Source organism: Mesitornis unicolor, unplaced genomic scaffold (genome assembly GCF_000695765.1).
Source record: "Mesitornis unicolor isolate BGI_N332 unplaced genomic scaffold, ASM69576v1 scaffold17010, whole genome shotgun sequence".
NCBI lineage: Eukaryota > Metazoa > Chordata > Aves > Mesitornithiformes > Mesitornithidae > Mesitornis > Mesitornis unicolor.
The window spans coordinates 46,413-60,493 of NW_010160487.1; the positions used below are offsets into that span (position 1 = coordinate 46,413).

At 41.1% G+C, this 14,081-nt stretch overlaps 1 protein-coding gene across 1 annotated transcript; it reads left to right on the forward strand.

Annotated features, from left to right (window-relative positions):
* Nucleotides 1–3,332: 3,332 nt before the first annotated feature.
* On the forward strand, nucleotides 3,333–9,551 carry KLHL31 (kelch-like family member 31). Its single transcript, XM_010190160.1, has 3 exons — nucleotides 3,333–3,505; nucleotides 5,821–7,024; nucleotides 8,819–9,551. Exons 2-3 carry the CDS (start codon nucleotides 5,853–5,855, stop codon nucleotides 9,549–9,551), a joined length of 1,905 nt encoding a protein of 634 aa, XP_010188462.1. The 5' UTR covers nucleotides 3,333–3,505; nucleotides 5,821–5,852.
* The last annotated feature ends 4,530 nt before the right edge of the window (nucleotides 9,552–14,081 follow it).

Below are 14,081 nucleotides of genomic sequence, written 5' to 3' on the forward strand. Positions count from 1 at the left end.
CCCGCCCTCCCCCCCCCCGCCATGACGACGAGCGCAGCTCTTCGTCCCGCCCTACCCCGCGCAGGCCGCTTAGCCCCTGCTCTCCCCTTTTGTAGTAGCGCCCGACGCGCTATAGGCGGCACCGGGTCCGGCTCGGGCAGTTGTTGACTCCGGGGCGAGGGGTGACGGCGGCGCTTCACCTCGTCCCCGCCGGGCGCTAGCGGTATCCACGATTTCCTCAGCCCCCCCTGCCGGGCTTTCTGCCCCTCGCCACGCCGCCGAGACCTCCGGTCCGCCCCATGCTGCTCGCCCGAGCTGAGCGCTGCACCGCCCCGAGCCCTCAGCTTTTCCCGGGGATTTCATGGACTAGGGGAGACGGCCAGGGCCGGAACCGTGCCGGGCCCTGCTGACAGCCGGTACTGGCAGCTGGGATTCGCGCCCGGGCCTAAGCTCTGCTCGCCTGCTCCACGGAGGCTGGCACGGCCACAGAGTTCGACCCACAGTGGCTTTTTCCTGCCAAGCTGTTCACTGACAGCTGCAGTTGACCCCGTTGTTTGCTACCACGCTATGAGCAAGAAATAAAGACTACCTGCTTAACTTTATTTAAATATGCGGTGTGGTACTGAGCAAGCACAGCTATAATTGAAGTAAGCCCATGGAGGTGAGCTGGAGCAGGGGGGGAAGCAGCCAGCCCCAAGAAACACTGCGGTATTTACCTTGCAAGAGCAGCAAGGCAGGTCCATCAGGACAGCCCTGCCAACCGCGGGAGATGCCCTGAGAGGTCTCTGCCTTCAGGATGCCCCAGGTGGTAGGTGGGACACAGCATGAGAGTCATTTACCCTTGCTCATGGCAACTTGTTTGATTACCTGCAGGTAATTATAAGATCCATGGCATTTCTGATGTGTCTGCATGGCTGTAGGGCTGCTTAGTGGCAGTAAGCACAATGGATTGTGTGGGGCTAGCAAGGCCAAGCCCATGAAGGCACGACTAGTGCCCCAGGCATGCACCTGCAGTCCTAACCTGCAGGTGAAGGTAGCGCTCAGGCTGAAGAGGGCATCCTTGTCTTTATGTCCTGCCTTATTAGCCCGATGGCTAATGCATGTTTTTTTTTGACGGGTGCAAAGCACTTCTGGGCCGTACAACTTTCAGCGTGACTCCTCTGTGGTTTACCTAAGGTCACAAAAAACGTAGGGCAGGGAATCAGTCTGGCGCTATGTGAACTGCGTAGCTGAAACAAGATCTTTACCGTGGAAGCTGCTAGGCTGAGCATGTGCTTGAAGGACTCCAAGCTGAATGAGTCCCTTCTAAAGAAATCTATGGGTGTGCAGTATTTTCTTGGAAGTTAATGTAGAAATAATTAGATATACAGAACACCCTTCACTCTGTGAAGCAATGTCTATCTAGTCTGAATTACAGAGGAATTTTAAGTAGGCATAAGTCTGGTATTTGCACATTAGGGTTACTGCTCTTGCAAAATAGATCTTATTACAGCTTGGCACAGTGTATAACAAATTTATCAGTAGAGAAACCAAAATAGCAGGTAGGGCAGTAGAGTAGGTAGAGCCCTCAGGTTGGATATGGAAAAAAATAACCCTAGGTCCTTGTTGCAGAATGACTCTCCAATTCCCATGCCCATGTTGCCAGTTTCTAGCCCAGATCTAACTGCAGCATTTCTCATATAGCCAGTCATAGCTTTGGCAGAGAAGAGCATTCCAAGTTTACTGGGTCCTTAAAACTTGCTGGCCAATGCCGATCATTACAAGGATTAGATTGATTAGAATGACTAGTTCAAGACCAACTTGCATACCACATAACAGCCAGGTATGGAATCAGTTGTCCTTTGATTTTGAACACCAAGTAACTAAAGGTTTTGTGGTTTTTGCCCCAATGTACAATCTAAGTTTCAGAACTACGGGAGATGTTTGATTGCATCAGCGTTAGTGCATTGAGATGCTGAATCATGCCCCACACCATGGTTATCTCTATACTGGACAGCTCAAAGTATGTTCAGTATTTTCCAGAAATTAGAAATTGTTTTTGTGTTTTCACTGGGGATAATTTTTTATATTCTATAGATCATAATAGTGTATACATTCTGGAGAAGAAGTGTTCCCTTTATATATTAAAAAAAAGCTAACTGATAAATAACAAAAGGAAAAAAATATATTTTCTCTCTGAAAACTGTTAGCCTTTTAGGACATCTTAAAATTATAAAAACTGATAGAAGTCTGGGCATGAGCTGCTAGAAAAGGAAAAACTGAGTAACTCGGGGTCACTAGTATGTGTGTGTTTGGGAGTCTTGTTCCAATATGCCTGTTCTATCTAGAAAAAACTAATTTTTACAGTTCTTAAAACTCATGAAACACAGTGGGGAATATATTCTTAGTGTAAAAATCATTACAGCTGATCCTGTTTAAGGCAGAGCTTAAAAAAAAGTTAATATTTTTCCATGTAAGAAATTTTATCATTAAATTGAGCTGGTAAATTAAAATACATTGAGAGGTGTTAAGATGATGTTGATGTCATTTTACATATTAAACTGATGTTATACTGACTTGTATATTTGAAGCAGTAGGAACCTACATACAAGAAAAAAAATAATAGTACAGTATCCTCATTTCAACTGGAATAGAATTAATTTTCCTCCTAGTAGCTGGTAAAGTACTGTGTTTTGGATCTAGGATGTCCAGAGCTGGGCATGGTATTTCAGGTGAGGTCTCACCAGAGCAGAGGGGCAGAATCACCTCCCTCGACTGCTGACCACACTTCTTTTGATGCAGCCCAGGATGCAGTTGGCCTTCTGGACTGTGAGCACGCATTGTTGGCTCATGTCCAGCTTCTCATCCACCCCCCAAGTCCTTTTCCTCAAGGTTCCTCTCTTATCACATCATCCCTCAGCCTGTATTGATAATCAGGATTGCCCCTGCCCAGGTGCAGGACCTTGCACTTGACCTTGTTGAACCTCATGAGGCTCACATGGACCCACTTCACCAGCTTGTCCAGGTCCCTCTGGATGACATCCCATCCCTCTGGCATGTCAACCGCACCAGTCAGCTTGGTGACATCTGCAAACTTACTGAAAGTGCCCTCAATCCCACTGTCTCTATCACTGATTAAGACATTAAACAGGACTGGTACCTGCTGTGCATCTACTGTATTCACCTTCCCCTCCCTTTCCTCCCTTGCACCTGTGCACTTGGGAGTGTCCAGGCTTGTCGCCCTGGTTTCTGGGGGCCAGGCAGCCCAGGGAAGAGGAGTTCCCATGGCTGGGCAGAGGCAGGGAGCCAGACACGAAGAGGAGGGGTCATTTTAAAGAACACCCAAGTGCAGACTCCGGTCTCTTTTCCTCACTGTGACAGCGAAGTATCACACTGGAAATCTCAAGCTGGAACTTACCAAGTGGCCTCTGATCTTTCTCTTTTTTTGCCACCTTTCCTCTCTTTTTGTCTTCTCATTTTTCCAAGGAAGAGGCATTTTCACTGACAGCTTCTTGGACGGCTCTGGGACACCATTTTTCTGAGGAGGGTAAGGAGTTTTTAACTCCTCACTTGGACAGTGGTTAGAGGTAACATTTTAAAGGAGGGGGTAAGGTTGATTCTTTGAATGGACTGTTTTGGGACCCTGAGTGTCCTTTGGCGTGAGTTGTTCTTAAGCTACGATAAATTAGGTGAAAGCAAACGGCTACAGAAAATTAAATCATCCAGGGTTTTCAAAGTTCAGTAACTTGGATTTAGTTTAGGATTGTTTTATTTCACTGGTTTTGCATGTCCTGTCACTTATGTGCTTGTATGCTAAACTAGCTGGTGACATTTCTGCTGATGGAAAAGTATTTTTCAGGAAAAAGCATTGGAGAGTGGACATTTTTGAACAGAGAGCTTAAAATGTCACAGATTTAAATGAGCTCTGCAATGATGCAGAGAGAATAAACACTAAGTGCTGCATGTATTAAAATTCTTAAGTTACAGGTGTCTAAAAATATTTAGAACCACATACATGACTATCAAAAGAATATGCCCTTGCCAGCTATGAAGTTGTGCCTACTAATATGCAAAACTGTATGAGTAACATACAAAAACACCCAAAAGTGTTACTTTGCTTTTATTCTATGTCAACAAATATACACAACAGTTGAGATAGCATAGGGTTTTTTTGCAGAAAAGTCGTGTTGAACAACCCAAGTATATTAAAACACCAGCTATACCTTTGATTGAACCTGTCTTAAAATGGCAAGCTGCTGGGAGGTTGCTATTTTGGGAGGTGACTGATAAGTCTCAACAGATGCTGGTCCTGGAATGCAGCCGGAGCTGGAGGAGCTGGGCAGCAGCTGACCCCCATGCTGGCACACCAACATTTTGGGGATTGCAGCTCACGTCAGCACGGGCTGACACTGACACTTTGAGCACACATGGCCTTCTCCCTCGCCTGCTCTGCACATGGTTGTCACCATGCAGCAGTGGCAGCAAAAAAAACCCTGGTGCTCACAGGCAGCAATTATTCCTTTCTCTGATTAAACTACCATTTTGTTATGTGCTGTGCGCTTCAGGAAGAATTGATGTGCTGAGATTTTAGATTTAAATATTACTGGAGGTTTTTGTTAAATTACCTAAAATAACCCCATCATTTACTTTATCATTAGGTAGCATTTCTTCATGAATGAGGGCAATGATCACAGAGAAAATTAGCTGGTGTAAAACATTTTAAAATCAATGGATCTTTTGAAAATATATGTTATATTTGAATATATTTGAATGCTGATCTCAGTAATTCTGTTTGAATTGTGTTACTGAAGATCAGTGCTTTCCTTCAAAGTGTATTTGCATATACATATACTTATCTGAAATAACTCCTTTGAAAATTATTTGGGGGCCATCTACATTGCATTTGACAAAAGCCTGGCTCTTCATTTCGACAAGAGCTGGAACTTACCTAGAGTTGATATGTGTAATTCCAACATCTGTGCTAATATAACTGTATAGGATTCATTATTACCTTCACAGATAAGGAACTTCTTTAAAATAACACATCCTGCTAGAGTTTGCATGGCATTTTTTTTTTTTTCAAAAAAAGTTACACATCTTCTCCCTAAATCTCTGCAAAACCCTAAAAGTAGGGCTGATATTGAAAAGCAAGCAAAGTGTGCTATGAGTAGAAGGTATTTGTGAATCTGGCATGGGAAACAGAGTATCATCAATCCAGAAAATCAAAAGCTACAAAAACCTGGAAGCAATTTGGAGCAGATCTTAAATATAAAATCAACATGAATTCACTTTGTGTCTTATCTTGCTTTTTTTCTTGAATTTCTGCTAGAATTCACTTTATGTCTTATCTTGATTGTTTTTCTTTAAGAATTTCTGATGCTCTTGATGTTTCCTGCTGGGATTCTGAACTCACCATTAAGTCTGTACTAGCCCTGGAGTAAGGATGAACAAAGTTGGGGCCCCATATCTTTCCTATGCTTCAGACAAATGGATTCAGATCTAGAGCCTGGCTGATTTAAATGTATATTTAGAAAATTTTACACTCTAGCAAACTCATTTAACAGTTAGGAATATAATTTAGCTTTGAATGAGGTAACAATGAGGGAATATTATTTTTATTATCTTGTTACTGATAAAAGGGAATTACTTGTAGGTGTATTCCTCACAGTTTGAGTATCCATTGCTTTTAATAAGCAGCCACACTACAATCTAGGACATAGTTCTTAGGAAGATAGATTATCTTGTCTAGTTTGTTTTTGTGGCACTTATATGTATTGAAAAGGTTAGATTTGTTGCATTATCACTCCACAATTAAATTTCACAACTGCAGTGTTGATTTAAATGTTTTAATTTTATTTTTAGCGAGCTCTTGGCTGTAGTACTTTATTGCAGTCATGGCCCCTAAGAAGAAGAATGTGAAGAAGAACAAAGCGGATATCAATGAAATGACTATCATTGTGGAAGATGGCCCCCTCAGTAAACTGAATGGCTTGAATGGACTCTTGGATGGAGGAAATGGCTTCAGCTGCATCTCATCTGAAGTTTCCGACCCAACATATAGCCCCAATCTCTTGGAAGGTCTAAGCAGAATGAGACTAGAAAATTTTCTTTGTGATTTGACTATCAGTACCAAAACCAAATCCTTCAATGTTCATAAGGTGGTGATGGCTTCAAGCAGCGACTACTTTCACAACATCTTAAAGAAAGATCCCTCCACTCAAAGAGTTGACCTCAATGATGTATCCCCGTTGGGTCTAGCTACTGTTATCACCTATGCTTACACTGGGAAACTTACTCTCTCACTTTATACAATAGGTAGTATTCTTTCCACAGCCATTTATCTACAGATTCACAGCCTTGTAAAGATGTGCTGTGATTTTCTAATCCAAGAAATCAGTGTTGAGAATTGTATGTACGTTGCCAATATTGCGGAAACATACGGACTGAAAACAACCAAGGAAGCAGCACACAAATTTATTAGAGACAACTTCATTGAATTTTCAGAAACAGATCAGTTCTTAAAACTTACTTTTGATCAGATTAATGAACTTCTTGCAGATGATGACTTACAGTTGCCTTCTGAAATTGTTGCATTCCAGATTGCAATAAAATGGCTGGAATTTGACCAAAAAAGAGTAAAGTTTGCTGCTGATCTCTTAGGTAACATCCGTTTTGGTACCATCTCAGCTCAAGACCTTGTCAATTATGTTCAAACTGTGCCAAGAATGATGCAAGATGCAGACTGCCATAAGCTGCTAGTGGATGCCATGAACTACCATTTGCTTCCCTACCACCAGAATACACTGCAGTCCAGAAGAACGAGGATCCGTGGAGGTTTCAGAGTCTTAGTGACTGTTGGGGGACGCCCTGCTCTAACAGAAAAGTCTCTTAGCAGAGACATCTTATATAGAGATCCTGAAAATGGATGGAAGAAGCTGAGTGAAATGCCTTCTAAAAGTTTTAATCAGTGTGTGACAGTGATGGATGGATTTCTCTATGTAGCCGGTGGGGAAGACCAGAATGATGCCAGGAACCAAGCCAAGCATGCAGTCAGCAATTTCTGCAGGTAACTGGTTATTTACTTAAAAAAGATTGAGAGATTGATTCCATGCAATGCAGGTAGACAGACCAAGCTGGTTTGTGATGTGCAGCATGAACTACTCAGATAAATAGAAAGAAGACAGGGTTGGGGAGGTATGGATGCTATTCTATATTAAAGTTTGAATAAACAGAAATATGCAACTATAGTTATGCAAAAACTTCACCATGGTTACACATGCCCAATGAGAAATGAGGAAGACAGAGAAAACTTACTGCAAGTGGAAATAATAAATAGAAACATAAGTAGGAAGTTCTGGGATGTTCTAAGGTACCTTTAAAATGCACCAAATCGGACAAGGTGAGACTTTTTAAATTTTAAGAGCTTCTAATGCCTACAGAAAGTTCTGCAAAACACCTTTTAGGTATTATAATCTTGACTTTCTATGGACCATCCACCATAGTTTCAACAGCTTTTATACTGCATTTCATATCCTTTAGCTTTTTATTTATTGGGATTTTATAAACAATGTCACAGTCTCTGGAAGGCTATTTTTCTCTTCTACAGTGTACTCCAAACAATACTTCACTTCTGAAATATTACAGTTCCTATATATAGTCATCCAAGGTGATAGCAAGGTCAGAAGAATGCATAGGCTAACATGCAGTAGTCAGATGGATAGTACTAGTTTTTAAATAGTTCAGCCTAAAAGCTGATGATAGCTTGAAGCAAAGGCTGGAGGTGAAACAACTCAGCTTTTTCTCTGCAGATTATGGACGTGCAATGGCAATACATAGCCACTGTCCTACCAGTGCTTTCTTTCCTGCTCCCAGAAGGAACATTCAGAGAACTCCTGAAGACATCAACCAACATACAAAATTAATGAGAAAGGAACCTTCTCTAGATAATTTTTATTGTGTAAAGCTCTCCTGACCTTCTGCTTTTGAGCTATGCCTCACATTCTCACAAGGATCTGTGTGCTCAGTGCACACCTTGGTGGTGGGGCAGAGGTGGAGAAATCATCATGGTCCATGGCTGAACGGATTCTGCTCCCTGTTCTGCCATTAACCTCGAGCATGTCAAGTCACATGGATACGTCTGTGGACTTGCTTTCACGGCTGTAGTATGACAGCTAATATTTACTTTCCCATAGTCTTTTTCTCATGTGATTCTCTGGTTACCTCAGCATGAAACAGGAGAAATGTATGGGCCTGACAATGTACCTCACTCAGCTCCTTCAGAGGTCGTAATGTCCTATTTCCCACTTCAAAATTGCTCATTTTAATGTCAAGGACAGAGAATGTTATGTCAGACAGGTATGGTTTTAGGAAGCAAAGATGTTATTTCCACATAATTCTTACTCCATATGAGTGGCAGAGAAAGAATACTTACTGTTTAGAAAGTACTAAAAAGATCAAAGTATAAATCACCACCTAACATTTTTTACAATGCTTTCAGTATATTTTGACATCTTTGCTGTAGGTGTAAATTGCAAAAAAACTTCTAAAATTTCTATTGTATGTTGAAAGTATCTCTTTCTAATATTCTAATGAGGTTATTACAGAAAAGAGTCAGATTAACTTTATTGAAATAATACCAGGTTTGAATGATATGAGCAATTTTTTTTCTCCATTCAAAACTAAATGTATTTGGAAATTTAAGCAGGAATACTAATTTCATTCCACTGACTCCTAATGGGCTAGATAACTAACCAAAATTTTAGCAGCTCCGCAGCTGCAGCAGCAGTGGAACATAGACCGGACTGTAGAATTTAGCACAGCAGTACACAAGACAGTGACCCTCTTTTTTTAATGCTTTCAGATATGATCCTCGTTTCAACACCTGGATTCACCTGGCCAGCATGAATCAGCGACGCACCCACTTCAGCCTGAATGTGTTCAATGGCCTCCTCTTTGCTGTGGGTGGCCGCAACTCCGAGGGGTGCCTCGCCTCGGTGGAGTGCTACGTCCCTGCAACGAACCAGTGGCAAATGAAGGCACCCTTGGAGGTGGCCAGGTGCTGCCATGCCAGCACGGTGGTGGATGGTCGGATCCTGGTTACAGGAGGTTACATTAATAATGCTTACTCTCGCTCGGTGTGCATGTACGACCCCAGCAAAGATAGCTGGCAGGATAAATCCGGCCTCAGCACCCCAAGGGGGTGGCACTGCGCAGTGTCCCTTCTAGAGAGGGTCTACGTCATGGGTGGGTCCCAACTGGGGGGGCGAGCTGAAAGAGTCGATGTTCTCCCCGTGGAGTGCTACAGTCCCTACACGGGGCAATGGAGTTATGTGGCACCCCTGCAAACTGGAGTTAGTACAGCTGGCGCCTCCATCCTTAATGGGAAAATTTACTTAGTGGGTGGCTGGAATGAAATAGAGAAAAAATATAAGAAGTGCGTTCAGTGCTATAACCCAGATCTCAATGAATGGACAGAAGAAGATGAGCTGCCGGAGGCCACTGTAGGTGTCTCCTGTTGTACGATATCCATGCCCAACACCAAGACAAGGGAGTCTAGGGCCAGCTCAGTCTCTTCTGTCCCAGTCAGTATTTAAATACGGGTCTAACTAGCAATAAGGAATAACGTTTACCAGCACAGCAGTATAATTAACCCTTTAAGTAGCAATTTTGTGCTTACATGGAAAAAAATCATTGGCTTTGCAGCAGTATTAACAGTGGAAATTGGCCGGTTTTCATTATCTTTAATACAGGTGGCATGAAACAGCATATTAGGGATAAGATGAATTTTCTTAGCAGGAGGAGAGAGTTAACCCGTAACTACAGAACTTCGTTTTTTTCCTGACTTTCCCACTGACTTACTGTACTATCTCTGGCAAATCAGTTTATTTCTTTGAGCCTTGGTTTTCTGACCTGTAAAATAGAGATAAACTTGCTTCAGAAGATTGTTGTGAGGCTTTTTTAATACTGAGTTATAAATGCATTCAGAACTCAAAATTAACGACAAATAATCCTAGTAATAAATCTCACCGTACGTCTGAAATGTGCCATGTTATCATAAAATTACTCAGTTCTATTCTTTTCTAAGCATTTTATATTTTGACAAACAGAAGGAAAAAAAAAAACCAACCAAAAAATGTACCATACACCATGTTCCCACTTTCTTTTTGGGGTAGTGTTATTCATGGAAATCTCTCAAAACATTTTCTCCTTCAGAAGTTAGAAAGAGACCTCTCTCTTCTGCCGTGAAACCCTTTGATTCTCATACCTAATGCTGTGACATGGCTTTCAAGACCGGAATCCACAAAATAACTTGGCTCCTGTAAGCATTGTGGGCCAGCCCCAAAGGCTGCCTTGGGTGTCAGATTGTTCTTCTGACTTCCATGTGTACACTGAGGCGCAGATCACCACCCAGGCCTCTTCCTAGTGCTAGGGAGACTCTCCTGCCACTCCAGGTGGAAGGCATGTGGGCCAGTCAGTGTGTCTTCCTGTCGTCCTGTGTAGGAACATATCTCTGGGTTATCTTCTCACCTGAGAAGGTCCTCACTGATGCAGGGAGCTAGGAGCTGCCACAACAGGGCCAAAACCTAGAAACTGAGTTCATGCCAGGAGGCACCAAGGACTAACAGTGTCTAAGAGCAGAGAAGATACACAGAATATCCCTCCTACTCAGTATTATTCTCACAAATTCACAGGGGAGTGAGAAAAAAAGATAATAAGAATAAACACTGCAGAATCTGCCTTCAAGACTAGGCTCTATAGTGGAAAATGGTGAATATTGGGAAAACTGGATGAGTATAGTAACTTAATAGTAACAAAGAGATACCTTAACACCTTTCTCCACAGGTGTAGGCACAGCATCACCCAAACTAACCTTTTCCTGGACATACCATTATACAACTCCTTTTGAAGCTTTCATTACAGCCCTATTTATTCTTTGAGGAGCTTTTAGTCATGTTTTTCCAAAGGCTGACTAATGCTGTCTGTTGAAGTCTGTGAAGTGGGGGAATTAAGCATGAAAGCCAATACCATTCCCTTAGCCAAAGGAAAATGCAGCCTATAATGTTCCCTGAGAAATTGATACCAAAGGCCTGCAGTCATCACAAAATGTCTACATCCTTCTTTTGGGAAAAGAGGGGAGCAATACAGGGAAGGAAAATAATTTAATATAACCAGAAGGGTAGAAGTTCACTCACCTTAACCAATTCATAGAGGCTTCACATGCAGTTTCCTTAGATTATCATTGACACTTCCGGGCTCTGATGCCAATGAGAAGGCCTATGCTTAGCAGTATTTACTAGACAACCAGATTTGTATCTCATTTCCCATAAAATTGTCTGTAAGTACAGATATTGTTGAAGCAAGTTGGAGCTACATATTGAGCATCAGTATGAGTGTGACTATTAGTGATAAGGTAATTCACTCTGTTGGTTGGGATTGAATTTAGTGGTATTTGGTCCTGTTTTCTGACTTAGAGTTCATGTCTGCAATCTGAGTACACAAATTTAAATCCCAAATTCTATTTTTGAGTGCTGCATGTTATTAGAATATGCTGCATTGCAGTGACTTTTGGTCAGAGTAGCGCTGTCATAAAGTTTTGATTAATTTAACTTCCATATAGTTATTTCTTTATCCTGTTTAATTCACATAAATAGTAATTCTAATCCACAATCACAGAACAAAACATGGAATTGTGTAACAGAGTGAGATTACTTTGTTTTAAATACAAAAATACTGTTCTTGCCCATTCCAGTTACCAAAACTTCTTGTGGATGAGAGCAGAATTTCTCTTTCCTCAAAGTATTTTTTTCCTCAAAAAATCCATATGCTCAAGTATTTTTTTGTAAAATTTTAATATCATTAGATGAAGTTGCTAATCCATCCAGTCCAATGAAGATATACACACATATCCAATTATAACTGTATACAGGCTCCAGTTATTTCCAGTTTCTAGGGTACCCATTGAGATGGTGTTTAGGAATTGGAGAAACAATCACTTTGGTCTCAGATGGATGAAATTGTCATACGCAAGTGTCTCTTTTTGCCTGTAGGAATTTAATTCCAAAAATGCTATGAGTAGCCAGATGTTGCTGCATGTTTTCCTCTTTGTGAGCCAATGCTTCCTATACATCAACGACCATCTTCTGGTTGTGAGTACATAGTTATTTGTGAACGATGGGCTAAGTGCAATCAAACTACTCTCTTACTACTTAAAGGGTTAAAAACTTTGGGGGCCAAATCCTTTTCATCTTACTCACAAAAAAGTTCCATTGACTTCACTGGGACTACTGAATAAGATGTACAGGATTTTGAACTCTTGGCCAAATCCTGGCAGAACAGTAGACATAGGTGCCTGCCAAAACTGTCACCCAGAAGGAAGACTGCTCCTCAGCCTCCACTGCCCTTGGCCGTGTCAAGTCCCTAAAGATATGTCCCAGGACAGGAGCCAAGCACCACTGGCCATGTGGTCTTTCCATAGCACAAATTAGATATGTACCTTAGGCCAAAAACCTTAGGTAGATTAACAAATGGTATTGCTATCAGTATAGCACTTCAGTGTGGCTTTATATAATTTTTTCTAAACATCTGTTTAGGCTTCAACTGCGCATTGAGCCAGGACTTGGCCCTTAATATGTGACAATATCAGCTGGACTTAATATTATTTTGATCATACCACTGTACCGAGATATTTGTGACATTTTTATGTACAATCTTGTTTTGTGAGAACTGTGAAAAATGGTTTGTATGTTGTGTTTCATGGGATGGTGTTCTTTCATTGTCCAGTACCATATTTTCAATCTTATAATGTTTAATAACAACATCTCAGTTGAACTTGAAATATTGAATATCCCAAAAAGACAGTTTAAAATGCAGTTTAGGAAGTACTGTATATGGTAATATTAAGTAGAGCAGAGTGCTTCCAAGTGTATGAGATGCAGATTGTTAAAACACTACAGGGTTCTTCTTTAATGCTATAATAATAGTATTAATAATTTTAAAATGCTGTTATCTTCCAAATTACATTTGCCCATGCATTTCATAGCCAACAAAATCCGTGCTTTCAAGGAATTCAAATCTGAAAATAAGCTTTCTTCAATCTGTGAGTGAAGCAGTTTGATAATATTTTGTTTTCTTGTTTATTCATGCTTGTGTAGGTGCATGGGAGAGTGTTTTACAAGGTTGTGAGGGAAGAACTTACTGTTGTGAAGTTATGCTGAAAGGAAGATTTTTGTGCTTAGTTCTTTATCAAGATAAGATCATGATAATTTAATCTCTTCCTGAAGTTAACCTGCAAAATCATCATCAAGTGCCAACTTCTAGCTGGTCAAAGGGGAAAGCAGGCAAAATTAGCACCAACCAAAGCTATGAGGTGTTGAAAAGTGTTTTGAGATATTCAAATCACAGTTCTTGCAGGAAAAAGTACATGATTAATGAAATTAAGAAGACCATGCTTTATATTATCGTGAAACCTAGATTAGTTGATCATACAGTTTTAACTCTTCCAAACCTATGCTGTGTTTAGGGGGAGTTTTTCACTGTAACAGCTGGGTTTAGTAATTCTAGCTGCAAACCCAACAATCAAACAAATAGTTGTATGAGCATGTGTTACTGTCTTGAATTCAGTGGGACTTTTCCTTTATACAGTTACTCTCATGTGTTCATGTTTGGAAAAATAAAATACAATATTTAAATCCATAGATAGACAAGTATCAATGTCCAGTGAAAGCCAACAGGGATGCATTAGGCTGATCCTCAATATCACTATTCAACTACCCACTTACCATGCAGGCACATGAAATTTTTTAGAAACTAGGTTTTCCCTTAAGGATTATTTCCTTGGGGGTGACTGCTGACTGAAATCCTATAAATGCTCTAAGCTTTTTTTTGTGCAACACACAGTATGGGAGATGCAAGAGTATCCAGAGAGTGGAAAGGGGAAGATGGAGCCCCTTAACACAATCAGTAGATTGATTTTGTTCCCATTTCTCAACAATGTTTGAGAAATACGTGCTGCAAGGAAGCACCTACTTCAACACATACCTTTCCATAAGCAGCCTTTCTTCATGTTACCTAACTGAGGTGGCCCAGCCCTTCTCATGGAAAGCAAGACTCAAATTTTCTATTGC